Genomic DNA, 26989 nt, shown 5'->3' with positions numbered 1-26989 from the left:
CCTCCAGCCCGCCATTACACAACTCTATTTTCAGAGAATATTTGGGACTGCACGCAATGGGATTTGTAGAGTCAGTGTTTGCTACGCAAAAGTATTTTTCAATATTTTCAAATCACGATAGTTTTTATTAAATTCAATCGCATAATCACACGCGAAAGTAATAAAGTTTTTGTTCGCCGGTTGTAATTTAAGCGATCGAGGTAATGTAGTCTTTTATTTTTCTTTTTATATATATATATTTCTGAACATTCGTTTCGATATTAGAGTCTCAAGAGGATAAAGCCTCTCCGGGAGCTCAAAAACATAAATACTTTTACGTATTGTATTTCAATTTGTTCAATTTTCTATATTTTGTTTGAATTATTGCTAATTAGAAAATAAAAACGATTGGTAATTTAAAAAGTTATAAATGCTCCAAAAGTTCCAAGTTCGTTATTACTCATTAACGATGTTAACTGTATTTTATGTTTTGTTACAGATACATCTTCAACTTGCTCGTCTTCTTTGGGGCCGATTGAACGGTGGCTCAAAAGCCAAGAATGTAAGTATCTTCACATATTGTATTTCGATTATGTCTATTCTGTATATCTTGCTTCGAATACTATCGATTAAGAAGAAAATTTGGAAGGTTAGGGTCTTCTCAGGTTGTTCTTTCATTAAGATTAAAAGATTGTTAATGTTTCAGCATGGTATTATAAAACAAACGTCTAACATATTTTAGAAATCATTAAATTCTTAATGTGTAGATTTGAAAATTTTATATTAGAGTTTTAGTTTATATATTTATCGAATTTTATTAGAATTTCAATCTTTATTACTACTAAAGTTACGAATTTAATAATATTTTCTTTATCTTCAACTTTTCAAATAATCAACAACCACTCATCGTGTTTTGTTTTGTAACAGGCTTTTCAGAACCTCTATTTCCACCGTTGGATTTCCAACGGTTCCTGCATGATATTAGTTTCCCTGATGATATCCGCTGGGATAGCGCAGCATCCATGGTAACGTCCTCTGGTTCTCCGCTTCGAACGGCGAGTCGCATGCATTTCTGTTCCTCCGGTCACTCAATCATGTCGTAGGATGAAAGGTCCGAATCGGCACAGATGACTGGTTGTATTACGTAGAATTTTTTGCGAGCATAGTGATCGCGGGTATTTTTTATACCCGTGAGTAGTAACATTCTTTTTTCAAATTTATTAGGATAGGTCTTCTTGCACATCGCGATTATAATAATTAGTTTTTTAATAGTTGATTTAAGCATACACATTTGAAAATAAATTCATGGTATTTGTAAATATGTATATTAGTATTGAGTGAGAATATTTGAGAAGGCAAATATCTACACGAATATGTCTGTATGACACAAGTATAGTCGATCTTAAGCAGTGAATTTTAGTATAAACAAGAGATATCGAAGTGATCTCGTTTGAGCATTGTGTAGTGGAGAAATCGGTTACCCTCCGATTTCGTTGCTATGAAAGCTGCAATTGTCACTCAAGGATAATGACGATACAGGCAATATACGATACAATAAATAATGTTGAATTTAATTTTCTCTTTCATGACAATATTAAGTCACATTCGTTTATTTGATTTCAGATAGAGTTTAAAATATGAGTTAAAATTCATTTTTTTTTTTCGTGCAAGAATGTGTAAAGTTTTATGTGCAAGAAGAAACTTCACGTTAGGCAGATTTTTGACTCGAAGCAATAATTTTGAACGCTACTTCTGTATTTTTGAAAAAGTGCTTTGAGGAAGAGATCGCCTGAGATTATTTCTATCTTAGTAATACATTTAGATTTAACCATTTTAATAATTATTCCATTTTATGGAGTCTTGGTCTTTTTTCAATTAATGCTACTTTTTTTGTAATATTAAAATTTCAGTGATTTATTAAATTAACAAAGTAGGATTATTATAATCTGAAACTAAGTAATAAAATATAAAAGTAGAGAGTATTAGTCCGTTAAATATAAATTGGACAAACTAATCATATTTTTAGATCAGAATTTTCAGATTTAACTCTTTTTGTGCCCATTGTCAGGATCTTATTCACGTGCCCAGGTGCTACTTGAATGGGAGAAAGACATTGGGCACGATGACCATAATTAATGTAAAAATTTCTCAGCGACTGACGATATGTTACTGTATCGTGCACGACACATATTCTACATTGTGTGTGTACGTGTGTGTGGTTAGGCTGTGGAATTGCGTCGTTTTTTCATTCGCTACAACTTAGAATATTAAAAATGTTGAGACATATATTAATTCAATGTATGTATCAATAAAATCACAATTTGTGATAATATCACGTACACGACTAAGTATAACCACTGTGTTAATATTTCTGTCAATTACAATCATAATTCCAAGTCTACTTACATTTATTTTAACGATATGATTCCTTTAGGCGTGTCTTATCACGTTTTGCGCAATGGTTACTAGCCTTCGTCAGTCGATTTCAGACAAATGGTACGTAAATTAGAGTGTGCATGTTGTATGTCAAGCTGTGGTGTCGGAGGCGTCCCGGGACGTTCTCTCTAGTGTAGGCTCTTGCGCCTGGATGTTATGTGTGAGAACCGTGGAGCGAGTGTGTTGATGTGCTTGTTTTACCATTTTTTAAATATAGGGCTGGGTAGGATAGGTAGTATACTGTCTGGTGTGTCCGCTAATTATAAGTAGGTAGGGCCGGACGGGTTGGCATAGTCTCTGGTCGGGTAGGCGCGTTTTCGTGTGACCAACCTGTTTTTGGAGATCTAATTTGAAAATTCGACGATGAAACTGGTACGAATAGAGCATGCTCTCGTCTCTGATTTTGTCTATTGATTTTTCGCGGACACGGACGCGAGTAAGTTCGAAGCGGACGTTTATATTGCTCGAGCAATTTATATTGCTCAGTCAACAACAACGACAAGTGATCGTTGGTCAGTCCATGTGCACTTAAATCAGCTTCCTCGGTTTATATTTTTAGTTTACCATTATAAGTCTTATTTTTGTTTGCGATTATAAAGACGAGCTTAGATTTAAGTTTCAGCGGGCATTGCACCCAGAGAATGAAGAGGCTATAAGCCGAAGAGGCCCGGCAAACTGCCATAGAAGAGGGCAACTACCAATGACTCCCTATCCTCTGGATCATCCACAGCATGGAAGTCATTCTTGTTACTACTTTGTCACTATGCTCGCTTTTAGTATTTGTAGTAATAGTAGTAGTATTTTTTTTCTTTGGCCGATGTATATACCGTCTCATCATCCCATTGGACAAATCGCGATATTTTTTATTAGTGTCGCGAGAGAATGATTACGGTTTGAATTAGAGTTGCGATAAAATGATAATCGTGCTTGCTTTAGAGTTGCGAATTATGATATCGCGATTGTCTTTTGCAATTTTTATTATGAATTCTTAGATCTTCTTAGAGAATTATACGTATGAGAATTTATCCAGCTTTATATTGTTTAAAATTAGATTATAAAAATGTTAGTTCTTAATTAATTATATAGTATTATAAGTTGGAATATCATGATATTTGAAGTAGCTTTTTTATATAATAAATAGTAATTTCCATTGAATTCAGTTTAAGGGTTAGCGTTGCGATAATGAATGATCGCGTTTTATTAAGTAATAGAGTTGCGCTTGCAAAATGCCCAAAATCCTTCTGGTTTTGCTTAACGATTTTTTGAATTTCGCGGTCGTGGTCGCGGTCGCGAATGGGCTCGGAACGAACGTTTATTACTCGAGCACGCACGTGCGAATGGGCAACGGTCACTGCTGTTTGAGTAACGAATGGACTGACTGTCCATGTGCACTTTAAATTAATTAATTAATTAATAGTAAGTACTTTTGGTACTTAGTAAAGTATGAATAAGAATGGACTATTCTAGAACTAAATAACTTCATCCAAACTTCTATATTTTCGACCTTTTTTTTCGTGTAGAATCACATCCTTTCCGCTTGTACCACCAGTTACCAACCACCCTGTATATGATACAATTATGAATCGAGTAAGAAATAATAAGAGCTGATTGATTGCAATCGCGATTATAGTTTTGTTGATTAGTTAGTGTTAATTTATTAGGTTGCTTGCCGTATAAAATGACAGAGGGCGTAAGAAACACTGATTTTTTCCATGTCGGTACTCCAGAATCTGTGTCACAAAATAAGCGAAGGATCGATGAGATACAGAATTTCTGTATATATCTACATATTTAGTCAATGCCTGTAGTTAATCGATGGTCTAAGTCTGTAGCCTAAGTTTACGATTAGTCCTAACCTTTGTTAGCGTTGAAGTCTTATTCTCTGCCGAATCAGTAACGTTGGAAATGAATTATAGTTCTTCTTTACCTTCAAAACATAAAGAAATATTCAAGTTAAGAGAGGCATCTGCTTTACCAGCGCTTACTAACTAAATACCAGCATTCGTGTTGCTACTTTCAAAGCATCTACATTGCCATTTTGAAAGTACTCGCAATTCAACTTCGCGCCGTTTATGTAAATTTCTATTACAATTGCATCCATACCGCAAATCGATTAAACGAAGCCGTGAAGTCGTTGGTTCTGACAGGGTATTCATTAGACGAAGGCGAAATTGCAGATAATCGCTCGTAGGCTTTTATTGCAACGATCTGCGTGTGCATTTCGCAATGGTTCAATCAAAGTTAGAACACATACCTAATGGAATTTGCGGTTACGCAAATTTTTGACGACTGCGTTAGTCTCTCAATTTTCTCGAGCAGATTATTTCATCGACCGGAACGACTCGACGTGTAAAAGTTTCTGCAATACGAAGCGTCAGCGTGTAACGCTTTGGCCGTTTTCGTTATTGCAATATTCTATTTTCGTTTTCAGTTGTGGGCTATTACTAGTTCTTTAATAACGTTCTTGCGAAAGTTTTATTTCATATTCATTACGAAAACAATTAAAAAATGTCAAAATACAGTAAATCGTAAAATATCATAATCAAAGAAAACGAAATATTATAAAGGCAACATATTCGTAATTGATGAAAATTTCCTACACTATGCATGCAAGTTTGTAATATATTATATGTGGGAATTAAAAGGCTCGTACGATAAATCAAATAAACTCAACGAGATAGCTCCCTTTCCAAAGTGGACTTTGATTTAATGCTTATAGTAAATTAAGCCGCGCCATTTTTCACCGTCCTTTACGGCTTGTTCCGCAATTTGTATGCCATAAACCTTCCTCGTCTGATGAAAATTTGCGAACTATTTTTCATTGATATGTTCTATAGACCTCGGGAAGATCATGTTTGTTCAACAGAACACCCATGGATTCTTCGTTTGATTTACGGATAAAGATCGAGAATCTGGTTGCTTAGAAAGTCAATGAGTTACTGTGGATGCACGTGTTTCGTACGGTATGAAAACACGGTCGTATAACAGCTGAGAATCAGGTTAACTCAATTTAGATTGTAGCTAACTCGACCTACCCGTGGGCTCTTAGTCGATGTTATTATTTAAAAGTAATATTCTCCAGTAGTAAACTGTGAGTGTTAATGTATTTAAAGAAATCTAAGAAATGCGCTTAATGTATAGCAATGTACAAAATATTTAAAGTAAAGTATTTACGTAGTTGTAATATTCAGAGTCTTTCAGAGGGTGGAACAGATCTTTATTTAGTTTTTGTTCCTTTAGTTGTATTCGGAAGATCTGAATATGTGCCATTTACATTCTGTTTATCTTAGGTGCTTAAAAATTTCTATTTTCTATTCAATATCTAGTATCGTTACTCCTGGATACGAAGCAGTTTTTTCTCGATGTCGTTCCGAGCGACTAACGAGTAGGAAATTAGTTTGTTACTCTGGAACGACGTCCTTGCTCCAGGACCAGCTCCCTCGTGTTCCAACTCTCCGAGTAATAAAATTCCATCATGTATAATATCTAAGCTTGCAGAATAGTTTAAATATAACCGGTAAATCCAGTATCGAATTGCATCGATCCTTCGTTTTTTCACCTTTGGTGAATTATTATTTTTTTGATAATTTCATGCAAGGCTTTTTCTTTTCGAAAGAAGGCAGCAGTCGGTATTCCTACAAGGCTTCTTATTGCAATAAAATTATTGTAGCGAACGAAAAGTCGAGCTTCAGTCCAGGATAATCTAAATATAACTATAGGTATACTAAATCTAATATCCAATCTTCTCGATCTCTCACTTCTCCATCTTCCATTCTTCTTCAAATGTATGTTATTTTCTGTTAATCTGCGCGAAGTCTGCTAGTCTTGAAAGGAGGAAGCAATGAATATTCCAATGAGATCTGTTGTCGCAGTAAAATCATTATAGTAGATGAAAAAAGTCAGCGTTGAAGGTTAAGGAGACCGAAAGCTTCCCTGGAAGAGGCACGAAGGAAAAGGAAAAATGGACTAACGAGCCCGTCGCGCGAAGGCAACGCGGCGACCTCATAAAAGGTGCATTCGTATTGCTAATTGCGTCTTCGGTGGGTTGCACCGCCTTCCGAGTAACAGACCGGCAATTTATTCGCTGCGTCACGCGCATCGAATGTCCATGAGCTGAATTCGTCTGCAACGGATGCCCACGAAACGGTCACTTCCGGTTACTATACCGGAGAAGTCGGTGAATTTCGCGAACTTAATGTCGCGTCTTGATCCGTTAAGATAAGAGAGACCTGTGCAAAACTGTCTGTACACCTACATACTTAAGATTCCAAGGATCTATAACAATTTAGTTTCTGCAATAAATTGCGTAACCAACGTAAACTAACGAAAATAGAATGCAACAGTTCAAAGACGACGCTAAGATTATTTTTTTATGGTCCGAGCACTATACGCTTCAGCATTTTATTACATTCAGTAGGTAAAATTGGAAATTTGTTCATAATTTGGTTATGGTTATAGATGTAAATGGATATTATCTCTGTAAATATGTTCCTTTATGTAATTTATCTGCTGATTAACAAGAACATTATGGTACGTCTACGTACACTATGGTACATTATGGAAAGAAGGACGTTTCAAGCTAAATTCGATAATTCGGCGAAGCGTAATGTGTCTTGTAATTAATCTTTATTGACAGGCACTTCAAGAGGGTAATAATAGTCATCCAATTTTTTGAACTAGTTATGAAAGTAAGTATAACCTGATCGTACATTCGAAATTCTACGAAATACTTTATTTTTTCTGCATTTCCTGACGCAAATACGAAGGTGTTGCCGTTTCTGATTCATCGTACTATTCGTAACTGGTACAGAAGGTTTATTCATGTACAAGTACTGGACGTGACGCGTCACGGTTCCGGAACACGAGCGAACGTTTCTATAAATTACAACGAGACGAATTTGACGGATCAAGGACCAGCAGAGCCAGTACAGTTCATGGCCGGTAGAGGTTCAGTTGTATTTTCGATCTTAAATCCATTCCACATCACTCTCTTTCGATTCGAACATTCGTACAGTGAATGGACCTCCGCAAGTTGGTTTAATTCGAAATCAAAGTTGAAAACTTGATTCGATTTTTGCATCGATGAAAGACGAACGAGTGTTTAAGGAGAACTTACGAGAATATTATTCCGAGCGATCTCCAATTCTCGACTAATTAGATCGTTTGAAATCCGAAGTTTGCATTTAAAGTCGAGACATATAGAGTACCTTGCTGTCGTATGAAATTAGAGTACAAGGTGTCCCTGCTCGCCTTCTGCATGGCCTGGAAATTTCAAGTCACTCTTCCGCGTGACTATCAGACGCAAATGATGTTTGCTTCGTGGAGGTCTTGATCCAATTAATTGTAATTACACGATTAATCGATCCTCGTTTCTGTACCTTCAATCGATGATGATTTAATGCCGTGGAAAAAACATTTGGTCAATGATAGCGTGTTTTAAGTGAATCAGTCCATCGACGATGTCATCGCGAGGACGACTGCACCGTTAAAACTCCACTGCTATGAATATTATTCTGTACTGTGGATAATTGCTTCAATTTGACACGACAACTTAAGGCTGTACGTAAATAGAAAGGTTAGATACACGAGATCGGCTAAATTACTTGAGTTAGCCGAGCTAATTAATCTTTCGTTGCTGTTTTTTTTATTAATTAATGTTTCTTTCTATGCTAAAACAACAGCGAGATTAAGAAATAAAAATTCAAGGACTGCAGATAAGCAGTAGCATAAGTTAATAAAATAAAAGAGAAGTTTCCTTTCCTCACACTAATCGTGAAATCTGGTAAATTAAAGACTTGCGACAACAAAATCAGAAAAGAGAAAGGAAACGTGGTTTCTCGAAACATTAAAAATATTCAACTGCATATCCATCAGCATAATTAAGTACGATGTAAATGATGTCGCGTGGCGCTGACGAGTCGATTAGATTGAGCATCAGCAGGGCATTAATTAAGGCCACGGGATCATTGTCGTAACATCGCGCTGTCGGCGGTTGGTTTTCCTCGTTCGTCCAATGACTAAACGTTCGTTAGACTTTCATAAGGATCCTTAGCGACAGTCTATACAATTAGTTTTCCAATTTTACGACGATACGTTTCACATTAATTGCACAGTCCATCGCCGGCCTTTATTCTTTTATTTTTTCCTCCTTTTTTCCTTCCTCCTTGCTCGATTTCTCTCTCCTTCTATTTCTGTCTCTTCCGCTCGATTAAATAAGCCAGTTTAATAACTGGGAAACGAAACGAGATCGAATATCGAAATGCAACGAAGGACAGCGGGCTATTTAGGGTCCATCAAGGTCCGCTGCCTCTGAATCGAGCGCTTACAACGCTTCGTTAACGATATTGACCATCGAAAATAACACAATCATGCTGATTACACGCTATACTATTCAATGACTCGTGTAATATACTTTTGATTATACCTTTACCAATATGTGGCACGTGTTTCATAGAAAAAGTCGGGAACTTGAAGCGCTCGCGTGCAATTTCTCCCACAATCGACTTTCAATTCTGGCTTGATATTACATGGTGTAACACGTAATCGATATAACTCGATCAATTTGGGTCGTGTAGCCGGTAATTGCACTCAAGAAGGCATACTCTTTCGGTGCAGTAGTTTCAACATTGGCAAAAAGATAGAGATAAGATTGATTAAATATAATGAAAAGGTTCGGTAGGCTATTTATTTTGGATTATTATCAATTGCTCATAAATTCTCGTTTTATGGTCGTTGAAGTACGTTGTGCAATTTATTGAAATTTTGAGAGTAATCGAATTTGATAATAACGGAAAAGTTTGGCTACTTAACTGTTGTAAGTGAAAACAAGTTTGCGAGCTGAAATGGTACAGGTAATGGGGAGTGTGCGTGGTGAAAAGAGTGAACGGTATGCGTGCAATTACCGGGAAACAGGTTCGAGAGACTAAATTACTCACGTGATCCTACTGATCCCTCGGTTGATCTAAATTCCTGTTGAATGTAATAACAAACCGTTTCCTTCGATGTTACAAGATTCCATCGTAGCCTCGTAGAAATACACGTCGTATTCGCGCTGCAAAATAAATCACACAAAAAAGAGAATCTTTACCCTTTTTATCGTTTTCTGGAAGATTAATCGCCCTGAATGGCAAACTTTCCCCCAATACGTTTTGTTGCAAAACTGCTCTGCTGTAGAACAAAAAATGTCTACCTCGATCGAGAATTTTTGAAGATCAATGACCGTGAAAAACGTTGGAACAAACGTGAGAAAATACACTGAACGACACGTTTCATGGTGTGGTATTTTTTGACCTCGAGAGGTGAACCAATTTTAGGAGATCCTGGCTGGTTAATCTCAAGGACTAACCTTCCTCCAGTGCCCATGGTATTGGAAAGCACTGACCGTTTCCTTGCTTTGTGTCTCGGCTCAAAGCCCACTAATTATCGGGTTAAGGTTAACGGTTCCATTTTTGACGAAGGTTAAAAAACCATCCACGCGACCAGTTGCACGTAGCACGATTATTAACCCTTCCTGGTGAAACTTTAGTCAAAATTGTGTTAAGTCTTGATAAACCAAGAAATTACTGTTATATGGTTTCCGCAAGATCAAGTTAATAATTTCGAGGTAAAATAGAAAAGACATAACTCCTCTGTTGGATAATATCTAATAGAAAAATATCGATACAAATTCAAGCGTTATTTTGAGATACCAAGTCCGAGATAATCCTGCGCTGTCAAGGATAATTATAGTTAATACCCAGCAGTTGCCAGGATAATGATACAACCCTACCTTGATCACATGATTACGGTCCACTATCTTTCTTCGACATGTTCCTTAGTAAATCAGTACAGTTGAAAAACCTTGCCCCACTTTACATATGTTCCTTATTTTACGAAGAAACATTTCTTCTCGTGGTAAAACTCGAATACTTTCAAAAGTAACCTCATCGTACCAAAAGGGAAATGATTCCCTTGAATCGACGCGACGATTGAATTTTCACATAGAGACACGCACGCAGATGCTCGGCCTTGCTTCGAAGCGCGTTGTTACGCGCGGGAAAGAAGCGAAATAACTTCTTGCGGAATCCTCGAGCATCTTTGATAATCGCCCGCGGATGACACCGATTTATTCCCCGCCCGAGATTCATCGCCGGAAATTATGCGAACTTCTGGGAACTTTGCGGACTCCTTTCGACCAGATTGTCGAGGCTAATTATCTTCTTTGCGTTATTCGTTTGTTTGATAAAAACTGAGGTCATCGAGGATGTTGGGGAATGATCTTGTATAAGAAAATGCCAGACGATTTATCTAAATACATTTTCGGTCATGAATCATTTCGGAGATTTGCTTAATTCTGGCAGAATGAAATTAAATCACAAAATGAGGGACAAAAGATCTACAATGGGCTTATTCTTTAGTTTCGTTTCAATTTATTATTTTATTCTAATCTTTATATTGGATATCCTGAAACATTTTAAGTAATATTTGTTTTATAAATCTATCAAATCAATCTACTGTGAGAATAAATAATGTGTTTTAACGAGCAGTAGGATGTAAATATACAAAGTGGTATCGGCAAATAACGATACTTCCAAGAAACATGAAATTCAAATAATCCATATAGTTTTTGTTTCTATCGTTTACCTCACTCGTATAGAATGTATAAAACAATTGCTAAGAAAAAGAAACGGCAAACGCATGCATACGAGGAAACTTCCTCTTTACGTAATTAAATATGATGTCTTTGACTGCTGACACCATTTTATAGTACTTCAAAGAATTAGAAAAAAACTAATAATTATATGTCTTGGTCGGGTTCTAAGTATATTATCATAAGTGGAACTATAGAATGTCAAGACATAAGGGTTAAAAACATATTTGTTTCAGATTATTGAATTTTTTAACTGTGAATTAGATAAAGAAGATTCTTCTAAAGTGACACGAAAAAAGAAACATAAGTTTTTTAATAAACTATTTAAATGTAACTTTATATCGATAATAATAAGTAATTGTTAATTTATTATTAATTTGCAAAGGAAGATGTTAAAAAATGGCCATTTTTTAACCTCCTTGCTGATGAAACATTCTTGTATTAAAATCATATATATGTATAATTCGGGTACACGCCTTATTCATTTTTTAATCACTTATTTAATAAAAGATCGTCTGAAACGTTCTGTATAATATAATGGGACGATTTTTCAAAATGAGTCGAAAAAAGATTTCTCTTAGAATACTCTGCCAGATCCCAGACGCGATCGGGGGAAGAAAAAAAAGGACACGTTCCCCATTGAAGAGGCCTCTATTCTTCACTTTTATCACGCGGATTGTCGCGTCAGCACGAATCTCGGAGGTTTTTTTTCAACGGCTGTGACGAACCACATTGAAGAAGAGCGACATCGTGATAAATCGGTCCGTCTAGACCGAGAAAACGCCATCGTGAATGCAAGCATAATTTTTGCCGCGATTCCATGCTACTTTCGGCTGGAACAACGTCGATTGCGATTAAAATCTCGTTGCAGACAAGACCATGCGGCTCTTGCAACGACGCGTGACGTCATTAAGCGGGTGCACGGATCCGGATTCCGATCACGACGCTGTAATTGTATAGAATCGTCATCGGGATATGTCGCGGATGACGCTTTAATTGAGATCGCGTGGGTAATCGACGGTAATTTTGCAACGGCAGTCGTCTGCCCTCGAGGCTCGAAGACGTTACAGGCAGCTTTTTTTGTGCTGGATGCTTGATGGCACGTGGAATTCATTAGGCGGATGAATGCGCGACAATGGAGATTTATTTGATAATTGGAAGGTATCAGAGGAATTGCAAAGGATGTAGTATCGATCTAGCAGAAGAATGAATAACTGCGTTGTTCTTTTTAGAATGATTCACAAGTTTTAACACCTTCAGGAATCCTGTATAAAGTGGTGCTTCTATAATACCACCAAAAAAATAATTACCGCCCTTGTATAACGCGATTAATTCGGTGACCCACAACATTTTATGATTTCGAAGATTTCTTTAAGTTAACAAAATGTTCAACATAAAATCGAGTCTAGCTAGATCGTGCTTAAGAAATTGTTTTATATTTTGTCGAGGAGTAGGGAAGAACTATATAATCGAATTATCTGATCATACATGACCGAAAGAACGTGGCACAGTTAAAACTTTATACACATGTATAGCTATGTACAGAGATTCCTAAAATCGTTGCAAAACAGTTTGAAACTGAATAACTTTTTTAATATCGAAGCAAGCGAATGGCCGGAATCGCGAAGAAAAAAGCAAAGGTCGCACTTTTCGACCTTTTTTTCTTGGTTTGTAATGAAAATTAGCACAACGCATTTTAAATCTATACCATTGCGTTAAACGTACTGCAATAGTTCTAAAACTGAAAACGATCGATGCCCAAGACTCTACGAGTAACCGTTGCCAAAGATAAAGCAAGAAGCACGCGCAAGATGTAGAATCGACGAGGAGTCGCGCGTCGCGTCGTTTCCCCCCGAGCGATTGCGAGCGGTGGAGCTTGGCGATCGGTCACGTAGTGTCCCCCGAGGCAGGGGTCACCTTGACCATCGTCAAGGGTCCGTTTAGAGGGGCTCGGACCCAAGGGGGGCAGGGATTAAAGAGGCACGGTGGCCTCCAGCGGCGACATATAAGTCCCAGGAACAGCCCCCACTTCGTGTCAAACGTTCCCGGTACGGCAAGCGCGCGGTATACACCTACGATCCACCTTTTATCGGCACCGTTTCCTCTGCTCAGGCTCGCGAGTCTAGCTTTATCGAGCTTCCAACAAGGTAGGAAGGCTCTGGAACAAGCGTACTGTTCTCTTCCAGCTATCGAGCAACGAACGTGCCCTGCAGTGGAAGCTGGTGAATATCAGCGTGCCTGTAGAATCGACGAGTCAACGCAAGCTTGAGACTACAGTTGCTTTCTGGCTCGTCCAGCGTGTAGTCCATTTAGCGACTACGCACTCGCCACGTGACCGCTCCGAGCAGACCTATTCTTCTACACAAAATCGAAGGATTGTGAACAAAATCGAAGAACCATGAGGATCGTAAGTAATATTCGCGCTCGTGGGCGTAAGCTTAAGGAGTGGAAGAGAGTCGTGTACAGTGTACACGCGCACGGAAGAGATTCGTGGCAATGGGAAAGGGAAGTTTTCCTCAGAGTTGGCCCGTGTGCCGTGATTAATTGGAGGGGGCGGTAGTACCGGTGGGAGAGACTTTCGCGGGACTAGATCGCGCGCTTTTATAGTGAACTAACTCGCGCTCCCTGTGCTCGTTCGTTCGTCCGATCGATCATTGTTACTCTCGCGATCGGACAGAAAAGCTTTCGTGATTGTGTCCAGTTTGGCACATGACTCGTTTGATTGGTTAACGCGAACGTGATTCAGTCCTCTTTCCGGTTCCTGGGGAAATGAGGTGTTTGGCTGGGTACCATCGAGCACGGTAGTCGGACGGATTGAGGATCGACGAGAGGTTCACGCAGGATGACGGTGTTGCAAGTGAGAACATATTTACAATCAGACTCTTCTTTCAATAATAGTATGAATTTTATCGTGAAATATCGATCGGTTTATGTTAAAGCAGAATTTTGGTAGGCCATCAATCTCGCCTGTACGGTATTGATATGGTTTTTGCGCGGCGTTTTCAAACTTTTCGTAAATATTGTCTTACCAGAAGTGGCTCAGCATCTTGGCGAACCTTTCACGTACAAACTTTCTACGGTTGTTTAGTTATTTGAAATCATTGACCGTGCAGAAATCGTACTTCTGCGTCGAAGGATCAATTTAAAATTCAAGTAGGTCAACTATTGCCTCGAATATCTAGTGAATATCTCGTGATAAGATAAGATCCGCTATTAGAAAAGCGAGAGAGCGAGAAGACACCCTGGTCGTCTTCGTCGTAACCGCGTGTAAAGATGCATATCACGAGATTCGCTTGTTGTGGCCGAACTTTCTACATCCTCTTTTTCTGGAACTGCGACTCGTCTCGCGAACTACTGCTTAGAATCCTCGTAAACCTGATTATCAGCATGCTTATTTATCGTCTCCATATAATTAGAACATGTAGAAGAAATCGCGGTAGCATTAACAGCACATCCTAATTGAGGTCAGCTGAATCACTTTTATGACACTTATAATGACTTATAGTAGTTGCAAGGAATTTACTACAGTCACGAGCCCTCGTTGCCTTGGATGATCCCATTGGAGTCACATATCGTGAAAGTAGGTTGTACATTTATTCAAATACTTTGCACACGTTCTTCTTCACCGCGTTATTATCGCTTTCGTCACTCTGCTCTTCGAAGAGAAAGTAATCATTCGTCTCATACGAGTGGATTATGCTTGGTTAATTAGCGCCTCCCAGTTTGGAACCGAATAGACGCTTTATTCGTCGAGACAAGAGTGAATAGGAAGAAGTTGAACGAACATGGAGACGCGAGTAAAGGAAATCCGCAAACCCGACTTGGGTTCATTCACGAGATCGTAGCCGTCGGCGAGACAGGTCCACGTCCTTGCCCCGGGCTGATGTAACGTTTGCCTCAACTAACGTCTGCTTCTTGCCGGGTTGCTCTGTCATTGCGTAACGAATCACCAGTCTGTGTGTCAGGAGTACGATTAACATCCGATCGATCCAATCGTACGATTACTATCCGAAAGATATTTGATAGAAATTTGATAGAAATTCTAATAATCGTTTTAAAACTATAATTTACGGGCAAAGTTTTAAACTTCATCGATTGTTGCGTAACACAATGAATAATATCGATCGAAGAAACTAAAAGAAAACTTTTAAGATCAGACCAAAACAATAAGAGTAATTCGTTTCAGTCGCGGAAATCGCTTAGGTGCGCTCGAAAATTCAAACAAGCATTGTAAAATAACGCTGCAAACGACATCGCTTAATTTCTCTTTTATGCACTTTTTGCATAAGAGCCCTGTCCAATGCAGTCACGCACGAAAAACGTCATTAACCCTTGTCTGAAATGAAAACGGTTACTGATCCTAGTCACGCGATCGGAATTAGATAGCGACTTGCGAAATCATTGGTGGGGATATTAATCCTTACTTGGCGAACAACTAATAAGAAATTATCGCGACACTTGACTCTCTAGATGTTTTCGATTTCGTATAAATATCTCGCTATCACGAGACTCTGATTTCTAAAGAACTTATTACACGTTAATTGCCCTAAGACGAGAAGTACTGGTTATGCAAAACGCATTAGTGAACGTATATTACGTTTAGCAACGTGAAAATGGGAGGTTCTTAGTGGCATTAACTGATCTCCAGCTATATTTCAACTAACAACTGGAGTTTGAATTCATTGGAGAACTAGTGAACGCGATTAACGATTCGAAATCAGTTTCCCTGATCGCGGTGAATCGGTTGCCCTCTTAACACCGGTCATAGGTGTGCGTTCTCGCTTTCTAATCTAACCGTCAAGTAATCGACAGCGACATTGACGTTTCCACGAGCGTTCGGCTCGAGTATCGAATAAGAATTGCAACGAATGCAAAAGGTTTTCTCAGGGTATATTTTTTTTCTTATGTACGTATGTCGAAAGTAGTTGGTGAGAGTAACGCAGCTAGTCGGATACGGAGATATTTTTGATCAATTTCGGGGGATCTAGTGCGTGAACAAGAAACGATTCGTACAATTATGGTATCTTAAATTGATTTTAGACGTGTTGCGATAGAAAATGTTTTTACATAGACATTCCGCGGTTTGCGTTCCTCAGAGACATGGTTTTTCTTTTTTTGATATTCGATCGTGATAATATTTCCATATTATCAAGGAATATTACTTATGCGTGAATTGATTGCTCGAGGAAGTAGAAACGTTGGAAAATCAACGTTACGTCGTGTCGTTACGAGGTGTGACGAAAAAGCTCTATAAATCATTTTCGAGCCGCCAGAAGAAATATTGGTCACGTCGACGTATGAGATTAATGTGAAACAGGTTGCACGAATGTGCTATTTCCGAGCAGCCTCTTTGACGCAAAGAGTTTTGAAATCCTTTCTCGTCCTAAACGATGTCATTTCTCCTATTTTTCTGATTTCCAATATCGTTTAAAAACAGCAACAAATAAATCGACGGCCATTAATATTCGAAAAAAAAAAAACGGAATCCATCGATTGCACGTAAACGATTCATGGGTCGAAATAAATCGCGCTCGGTATATCGTGGTCGATTAGTCATACGGCTGAAAGGTCGATTTCATCGTTTTATTGTATTAGGCTTTTGTTTTTCCTCGTCGCCAAGCGGTAACTGCGATCGTGGCCGCTTGTAAATCACTAAATTCGATTCAGGAACTGCGTACATAGCTTTCGATATCGTGGGTAGGATTGTTTCCCGATTTTGTACGCTTTTTGTATAGTATCCATGACAAAATACAAAAAAGAAAAACGCTATTTCTGCGTAAACGATTAAGAAATGTAAAATCTTGATCTTTAGTTTCTCGAGCATTTGATATTTAATTATATCGGAAGAATAAATAACTTTTATAGATATTAAATTCTTAGATTACGTTCAGGAACATTATCACATAGATTTCGATTTCGATTTCATAAAATTGATTCCTGGTTTCTACACTTCTCTCATAATATCTGTAACATAATACAAACAAAACACTACTTCCTGCACGAATGACTGAAAACATGAAACTTTTCCGATACTCAATTTTTCAATAATTTGTTAATTAGTTGCACAGGAAGAATAAATAACTTTCAAGTCAGAAACATTTAGCTCGTTATATATTTCCTGCAGGGCGAAAGTGGTCCGGGGAACGGATTGGAAAGGAGAGAAGAGCTATCATTTCGCTGGTGGTCTTTTATTTTTTAAAAACCCCCTGGTGAATGGTGGCGATTTTTCCGCCTTGGAAAGGTGCGGAACCGATGGAGAAACGTTTCTTCGTGCTTTTCACCGGTAACTGTCGAACCGTAACCGCGTACGCGGTCGGAAGTATCCCTCCCTTTCTTGTTCTCTGCAAACTAGTTCACCCTTTTCACGCGCTGCCTCCGTTGCTACTGACGTAATATTATCATGTAACCGAACTCTAAACGAAAATCGAAATTGCCAGTAGCCAGCAAATCTTCTCGCGTTATACGAGATGAAGGTAAATAGATGTTGCCGGATGCTAGACTGCCCTACAATGGAGCGGCTCGACCAGTCACGATAAGATAACATCGATATGAAAGGGAAAGTGTACGTTGGAATATATAGTAAGATATTTGAGTAACTAAGCTACTCGAGTCTCTCACTCGGCTAAGTCAGCTAAGTTTCAACATCTTAACGTTTGACTTTGAATTTTGCGCAGAATTACCAAAATTGTTGCGTATACGAGACTGTTAACGTTTAATACAATAGCGGCGGTCGAATTTAGCAAATTACAAAGCAAATTGCTTAGCCTTATCCTATTATCTGAAATAACGTTATCTTAGTGTATATCGACCAACTATTGGAGGATTTGGGAGCACAGAGATAGAAATTTAATAGGTAGGACGAGGCAATCGTTCCACTTTCTAATTACGAAGACGTTCGTTGTCCAACAGCTTTGGCCCTCATTTCGCGCAATAATTGGCCCGCCGCCAAGGACGAAGTCCAACGCGAGGATTGCACGAACGACACACGGAGGATGAAAACGCAATCGGGGATGTTCGCTTTCACTCGATCGCACAATTCTATAAGAGCCTCTGAATCAGAACGATGCCTCTGTCGTAATATTGGCACACGAAAGATTTGAACACTTAGAGTATATGCAACATACTAGTAGTACAATAGTGGCTACATTACAATAGCTCCTATATCCATATTTAACGCGTTAAATAAAACATTTTGAAGTTTTATTAATGGTGATACGAGTCACTACCATTAGCCATCGAGGGAACGTTTCCGTTACCTATATTTTGTTCCGTTAGAAATACACGTTGCAACAGTTGCACGAGCAACGAATAAATAATTTACCGTGAATCTGAGAGAATATCGTTCGAGGTCAAGAATATCATCTTAAATCTGATCCTCGCAATAATTATTCCCTGTTATCAAGAGGCGATCTGCAGATTTCTGCCAAGATGTTTGCGTGCCGAACAATGCTTCGAGACATCGCAATAGTCTTTTCTCTTGCAGCACGTGCATATTTTTCTGATACTCTCTGAAATCGTAACACGTGCATTATACAGTTTTCTCCGGGTACACGATTCAAATTTATATTACTCTCAGTTGTTCTCTCTTCTTCGTTGGCCACGAACAACAACGAATTCCGTAACGCCGATAGAAGGTTTCTCCTCGTTCTGGTGCACGCGGTGGCGTCGTTTCGCTCTCAGAGAACGCATTCCGTCGAATTTTCTGAACAGTCGACCTCGATTATCGCGCTACACGTTTCACAATTGCACCGTCGCCACCTTTCTGAAAGGACTCCCGGTTCACGTTCCACAAGTCAACACGATGTTTCCTATTTCTTTCGTCTTTTCGCTTCACAAAACCAGGCTGATGAATTTTCTATTGTAATAAACCGGTCGCGTGTATTACCAATAGCGTTCCTAGAAGCAATTTACACTGACTGCAAGAAGTATGTATATACCATTGTTCTTATTACAGCGCAATACATACCGAATAATCAGGACTGAGTATATTAAATTTCATTTAGTAGTACTTTCACACGATTGAAAACGTCTGATATTACGACGAACAGTACAAGTATCTTTTATAGCCACTGTACTTTCCACGGTTTGTGTAAGATTAGCATATAAGCTAAAAGGAATTTTCTATCAAAATTTCAACGATGTAGATTTCGATGCCATAGAAGAATGTCGAACGTTGAATTTTAGGCGAATGGATGTTGTGTAAGCAGTAGTAGCTACATTGCAATGAACGCATTGCGTTCCCGAGTGTGCATCATATCTTCGCCGATGTCGAAATTAGGCGCCTGCGGCGTTTGCAACACGCGAACCGAAAACTCACAGAAACATAACCTGTTTGCACAAATCTGTTCACTTCGGTTCGTGTTAATTGAATTTCATTGCGTTGCACACGCTATTAGCAAAAACTCTTAACCCATCGACTTAGTTTGTTGCAATTTTTCCTTCCGTATATCTTGCGAAGGATTCAATTTTCTATCGGAAAATTAGAAAATGTGTAACATAGCCTTTCAAAATCCTTTCTAAATATGCGATACAATAGAAGCTTTGTTTTCATTGCCAATTAAGAAACGCTTGCAGGGAAATTTCTCTGCATCGTGTAATTACCGTTGCTCGCTTCAATTTTCTAATTGTCTGGAGGCACTAACGCGGAGAGAAAAAATAGTTTTACGAGAAAACGACGGGTTTACGGTGGTACTAATACACGAGTAGCACATGACAGAAAAGTAAAAGCGAGAAGATAATATTTTGCATGGGCACGATGTGGGCGTGTTGTAACAATAGCTATCTGAAGTGCAGTCGTGTGTACATGTAAGATAGGAGCATTCCACTGTACGGTGACAAAAATACTCGTGTAAATTAACCGTTTGACTCCCATTCTTTATTACGAGCGTACAAACTTCGGTTTACTTTATGGTGGCATATAAAATTAGATTTGCAACCTATAGATATAGTTAAGAACAACTTACGAGAACAAGATCATTGGAGCGTAAATGCACACATGGAAGTACACAGAAATAATACTTCTAACTAACATCGAAGATGTTGTTATTTGCAACTAGTATCATAAGATTCGAACAAATATTTATTTCTTAGCAATATTTTAATGTCAATGATACCTTGAAGTGTCTTCGCAACGTAAGAGATTAAGAAAGTGAAAAGATGAGGAAGAGACAAGGAAGAGACAAGGAAGAGAAATTTCATTGCTGTTATCTACATGAGCCTCGCTAATGCCAGAAATGCCAGACAATTCCGCGACACGCCTAATTTACCTAACGTGTAACTAGTCAATTTTGCGTGAATATTTCCCGAAACGATAATTCCAACGATCCTCTGTATTAGAACCGTCTACCAAACGAGCTGAAACGAGTAATTGCCTGAGAAGAGCGTTCTTCATTGGCGAAACGACGGAAAACTCCACGTACTTTCGTTCGTAGACGTATGTTTCTCCACGTTATGCAACGAACGCATCCGGCTTCCACAGATGCGACCGAATAGCATCGTCATTAATGATGTAAACGTTGGAAAAAAGCGACTGCAGAGGAACAAATCGTTTCTCTGAATATTAAACGCGGAAGCACTCGTCGGAACACTCGAGCGTACGCTTTAAGCGTTTCGCTACGCGATCTCTGCTAATGGATCCAAAACGCTATGCACTCGAGATACATCTCGTATGCTCACTTGACGCACGGAGAAACTCGAGACGCGGTCTGTTTGTGTTTGTGACAATCGAGAGATCATTGTTTTGACAAGAGACTGGATTTCACTCGAAGCATTGTCCCTTTCGCCTCGTGTTCAATTCGATATCGATTGCGATCGAATGATCGTGAAATTTGTTGGTAGATAATGTTACGGAATGAATTAAGGAGCTTTCTGAAAAATGGCTTATAAAATCTATCGTAAATACTCTTCGGGTCTAGTCAGTTTGGATAAAATAGAGCTATTTTGTCAATCAAAGTCGTTTGATCCGACACGTAACATCGTATCAAAACGGTAGATATCAGGGAAAGTAACCATTACATTGATTTAATGATACGCTCAGTTAGATCTACAGCGATGCTTATCGATCAGGCAACGCGAGAACAAATTGTGTTCGACATTTTGTGATGAATCGCGCTCTGTACGAAGGATGTCGTAAGGTGTGAGATACCGGAGAACGAGCAAAACTCGCAGACCGCGGGCGAATTAGAGAGAAAATAATGAAACGGGTCGACCCGGTCTTTTATTGATCATCGAGGAGAAAGGAAACTGTTATTCTTCCTGGAAATAGTCGCAGGTTGATAAATCTATTGCTTCAAGAGTTGGAGAGAACTCGTGTAAGTGTACATTGGTACATTGTGTAGTAAAGCACTAGTGTTTCACAAACTTTCAAATTGCGTATAAAAAATGTCAAACTAATTACAAGATTAGGTGAATTACACCCACGAAAATATTTGTAGAGTCAGTGGTATACTTTTCCTGAAAGGCTAATACTATCACCCGTAAGTCATATATTTTTCATTCCGGGATACGTATTTAAAGCTTTGTGCTTGACGCGTGAACCGAATTCTGTTTAACGACGAAACAGCTAACTCAATTCTACGGTTAAATTTCCACCACTTTGCGAAGATGATTTCAGATTATCGTACTGTAAATAGATGCAGCGCAAAATTAAGTCTTCGATTTAGGCCGCTTATACAATCAGCGGCACGAATGTTGATTAATTCACGCGTGGAAAACTCGACGCAGATTTTCTGATTACCTCCGATTCCTGGTTTTCCTCTGCATTTCGTGCGCCGCTTCACCCCGACAAATATGCAATATGTTTACGATTATTTCGCAACGAATGCAAAGCATAAATTACATCGCCCCGCGCTCGTTCGAGTAGCCACCGTGCGCTACGTGCAGTTCTCGTGATCATCGACGCGCGTTGCCTTAGATATCACAGCGGCGTGATCTATCGTCACGGTGTACGAACATGTGTGCCGTGGTTTGTGGGCGACCTCGTGCCTCTGTACCTACGATAGAACGCGCGTGACTTTTCCAGCAGAATTCCTTTAAAATCGCTCTCTTCCATGTTTAAGGTGCCTCTTCAATGTCGTTTCTCTCGCCTGAAGAACAAATTGGGTTAACTTGTCTGTCTAAGAGTTACAAAAGTTAGATTATAAAAAGTATTTTAGTTCAAAGAGAACCAGGAAAATCTCTTGAGTCATGAATTTGTATTTCCATCTTACACTGCAATTTGTCTTAATATATTACAAGATATTTTGTTTGTTGAAACAAGAGTGAGATTCGGATATAAAAGTTTGAGGATCGTAGCAGGCTTAAAGTATGTAGGCGTTCTGTATTCTTCGTCGTTTAATTGCACTTCCAAGGTGTTACGTTTGAATAAAATCATATTCTGAAACATTCTGTAGTAGCCACTCGATAATCAGATACGTGTAGGTATTCGCGTTCGCCGTGTTACCTCGACCTTGCTTTTCTATTCCTCTCGTTCTTCTGAACGAACATACATAACGATCTTCATACACCTTGAGATTTTCATACCTTCATCGACATATGAAGCATTTTATGTGATCTCTCGTTTTAAAATGGGATTTTTTCACTTTTTGACAGAAGAAGATGGGCTTGAAGAAAACTGGAGGTAGTATCGGTATTTGAGAAACGACTTGTCGCATTTTTCTCACCGTTCGGTTTCAGCAGCGTAATTATGGCGGATTTATTCATGCAGGCAGCTATGGCTAATTAGAACCGATGCCAATCAACTCGACTTCTGGCAGTTTGCGAGACTATATCATTAAACTGTCTTTCTCTTTTCTCGTTTCAATCAACCCCGTTGAAAGTTGTGACAAGAAAACCCAGCGTGGCGTAACACTATCCTCGTCATAGAGTATCTCGTTGGTAAATCAACGTAACGTCTCACCAGATTATGTTAGATCGAGCGATTCCATCTAAGCGACATTTTGCAATCGCTGATTTTAGGATTTGAAGTATCGGATTAGTAGGAAAATGATAACACAAAATAAAATACGAGCCATTCGAGGCTTTTCTTACTACGATCAAACACCGACGTTATTTTCTCACCAGTCTAATACATTGGGAATTCTCAGTTGGAAACTATTTACTGTGATGTATCGTAGACCGGAGTTCTCATAACGGAGCAACAATTAATCGCCTTGACATTGTGCTAGACGTTAAGAAAGAAATCGCGAGGCAATGACGTGTCACGCTGCTCACCTTGCTTTCGATACAGAAAGTCGATAGAAGAATGAGCGTGCTCACGTTCATTTAAACTTTAAATAATCAGCCATGATCGAGTGAGCAATTGTTCGATAGCATTAACCGACGTTCCCAAGCCCGTAACGTCGATGGAATCCTCGTCGAGCGAACTGTAAAGTCGAGTAATGATTTCGTCAGATTTTACGTAAGACTCGATGAAAAGCGAGAAGATCGTCATTTGTCAGATGATACAAAACACCTTCCTCCACGCTTGTTTTCAAGAGAGAAGGTGTTTCTTCTATTTCCGAATCGGCGATTCACAGAGAGTTTACGTCACTTTCACGACACTGTGTATTTCCTTTTTAAGATTTCTTTCGGGCACACGATTCCTCGTTAAGTGATAACACCTTGGGAATATTTATGGCTTTTTGCGGGAACCACGATCGAGAAGCAGAAACCTGTTGCGAGATTGAAATGTTCTGTCGAAAGAGTAATTAACATCTCACTTGTGTTACATAGTCGATGGAAACGGAAGTGCTATTGCTGCTGTTTTTTAAGGGACTGTACTGTAGTCTAGAACGTCGTTTTAACCGTTTCGATAACCTATACTCTCATAAAGTGCCAACAGAAATCGATTTTTTGCAAATTCCATGCTAGAACAATACCTTAATTGAGATAGGAGTCTAAATTTACGATGTTCCATAAATCTCGAACATAATCTATTTCTGGAATTCTTTCCACTCTAAATGCCATAAATACCTACGAGCACGTAACAGAAATAGTTATCTACGAGGCAAACAAATCAATTAAAAATAAAACCATTGCAATTCATCAGAGTCGAATGGAACAGTTCGCGGTAAAGTGGCACCGTATTGCCATTTGCCCTCAACATTCTCCATAATTTGTCCTAGTTAATTTATCAAGTAACACTTTAGTCATACCTTATCGTTTAATAGTGAATGCTAAGGAAGTCGGGTGACTTTAGATCGGATGGAAACGTTGAATAGGCAACCTGTATACAATCTGTCAGGATGGTGATTTTATTCCGCGGCTATTGTCCCATAAATTCTGCTGCATTGTTAACGCTCGTAAAAATTGTCATGTGCTTTCAACTCTATATAAGACTTTTCTCGATCATAAATCATCCGAACGAGGTTACCATTCTGCGGTTAGGCGCGTTTTCAGATCGTTTAACGAAACTTTCGAGTCTCGTTGACCGTTCTCCGTTGTATAGTAGAATTCGCGACGTTAATAGCGAAGCAGCTTCCGATATTGGAACCAGCTTAGAGCCAATATTCTCGTCGAATCGTTGCAATCGCCTCTAGAGACTTGATTAAAACTGATTGCGAGAATTTCCATTTTTATTTATGGCGTATTTTTTTCGTGAGACTTTCAACTTTTTACACGAAGATTGAGAAACGGCGAAAGCAGATTCGAGAATGTAATAATTTGTCTGGCAGTGAAAAAATTCAAATAAAACATGAAGCACGTATTGAATCAATCTGTTTATTTCAGACAATTCTGCTGACCTTGGTTTTAATGAGCCTGGCAGTGGCTTCGTCCCAGGACTACAGTCAGCTGTTCGCAGGATTCGGGCCTTACCTGAGGCAATCAGCGGTAATGCGAGATCCACGATCGAACAGAGGTAAGTATGTTAATTCTTTATCCTCGGAACCCTTCTCATGTTCTCGATATACTACCTTTCAATCAATTCGATCAATTCGACTCGGGTCTTGATTCCAATTCCAACTCGAACCCTGTCGATCATAATTTTCGCCACGAGTACGAAGCATCGATTCGTGAACTCGCGGTCAATTCCATATCCGCTGTCCATGTTTCCGACGAAGCGTGACGCTGCTACTAAACGAGATTCCGAAGGTTCGAAAGCAAGCACAGAAATTACGATCAATAGCGGAAGAGGGAACTAATCGCGATAGTCTGATCGATATCGAGCGCGTTGCGTTTACCAGTTCAGGTTTATGGACGTTCAGTTAAACTAGCAATGGCTCGTGATTAGAATAATTCGTTTCGGGTAAAAGGAAAGTGGTCGTATATGTTCCAGTCAGTTTCTCGATCGATTTCTACAAGCTGTCGTGAATCATCGTGTTATTTCAAACTTGGTCAATCAATTTTAGAAACTTTATGGTATCTCACGTCCATCAGCGTGAAATCTTGCAATTTACGATTGACGGATAGAGCGTCGTTCGTCGCGATAATGAGGCCTCTCGTCGCCTATTCGTATTCTAAGGTCAACATTGCAGCTGTGACATTTGCCTACGCCATGTGTGTGAGCCCAATGCACGCTTAACCAGGATACGCGATCCTTGCAGTCGAATGGAACGCGGCGCGTTTACGCACGGAATGGGTGCCAAGTTCAGTCTCGCCAAAGTGCTGCTAACAGTGCGCTGAATCGTACTGAAACTGGTCGTTTTATAGCGACCGAGTATTAGATAACAATTTTTTCTTCCTTCCAGAATTCTTCAAACACAAGTCTACGTTGTTGTGCATGGAGACTGGAACTAACTAGATTATGAGAAAAAGTAAGCCGACTGCGTAAAGAGCTCGGCTCATTAGCGAAGCATAGATAGAAGTATGGCGAGTACATAGTAGCTTTGATCAGTTCGTTAGCCTCTCTTAATTAACCGGAACAATTGATCAGGTGTTTGCCACTGAGCGTCGCAATTTCGTAACAGTTTCTCGCGGCGCGATAAGCATCGCAGAGTTTGTTGCACGCTATTTCCACGCTGTACATTAGCAGAAACCATTATCTCGTATTGGCATCGATTAATAATCATTCACGCAAATCACTTCCTCATTCAGGCAGATTTCCACTGGCTTTCCTTGATAACTTGTTACCGAGAAAATAACGAAGTTTATAGATGACAATATACATCGTCTTACTGTATACTATAATTTAAATTCCCGTGATGCCATCAAAAAGGTCGCGGAGAATTATTGTACATGAACATTGTGAAACGTGATTCATATTTCTGCTTCTGATCGTGATCGAACAATCGATTTAAACTAGACCAAATGCCGTCAAAGAAACGAAATATCATAGCGATACAAGAGAAAGACTTACAGAAGCCGTGAAGGCCGGATCACAGATTACGCAAAGAATTCCGTAATCTCGAAACGATTCCTTAAGTGGTTTTCGACTTGTTTATTCTCAATAAATACAGCCATTTCTGTATTTTATAATTGAATTTGTAGTTCTTCTAATTTCTAACTGTGAACTTCGACAGTCATCTTAAAAATTTTAAATGTGAGATAAAAACCTACATGTAGACGATTACAGATAAAAAATATATAGATCAAATATCTTTCAGAATATATTCTAAAAGTTTCACCAAAATCAGCGATTGATAGTTCAAAAATTTCATTGAAAATATACAGCTGTGTAATTTCATTGACTGGTAGCTCGAATAATCGCGAGTCACGGTTTGACAGGCATCTAACGAGCTCACTTAAAGCGTGTTTATGATTTTTCATAATCGCTGCATTCGTGGGAATGGAATTGAAACTAAGATATCGTGTCTCATTGAAATTCCTGTGGATTCGAGCCGACGGACAAGGAAACGGCGAGCGTCGAAATGATTGAACGTACAGTTTGATGAGTGACGGCTTCAGGCTTCGCGCAGTAGTCAGTTTTGCATACTGTGAAACGTGCAAGAGGTAGATTAATAATCAGTCGAGGATAATTGAAAAGCTGTAGAAATTGACACTGCGTTGGAGATAAGACACGTTAATGGA

The 26989-nt window shown here is 39.0% G+C and overlaps 1 protein-coding gene across 2 annotated transcripts in view; it reads left to right on the top strand.

Moving 5' to 3' along the window:
- Positions 1 to 26989, top strand: part of LOC100742491 — a 38448-nt gene that overhangs the window by 2146 nt on the left and 9313 nt on the right. For both annotated transcript variants that reach the window (XM_033320316.1, XM_003484773.4), the window contains exons 3-5: positions 479 to 541; positions 907 to 1004; positions 24752 to 24881. In XM_033320316.1, the coding sequence (XP_033176207.1) occupies positions 479 to 541; positions 907 to 1004; positions 24752 to 24881 (291 nt within the window). The remainder of the gene's footprint in view (positions 1 to 478; positions 542 to 906; positions 1005 to 24751; positions 24882 to 26989) is intronic.

This window comes from Bombus impatiens, unplaced genomic scaffold, assembly GCF_000188095.3.
Source record: "Bombus impatiens unplaced genomic scaffold, BIMP_2.2 scf_0020, whole genome shotgun sequence".
Taxonomy (NCBI): domain Eukaryota; kingdom Metazoa; phylum Arthropoda; class Insecta; order Hymenoptera; family Apidae; genus Bombus; species Bombus impatiens.
The sequence above is the reverse complement of the archived record's forward strand: the minus strand, read 5'-3'. Positions and strand labels throughout refer to the sequence as shown.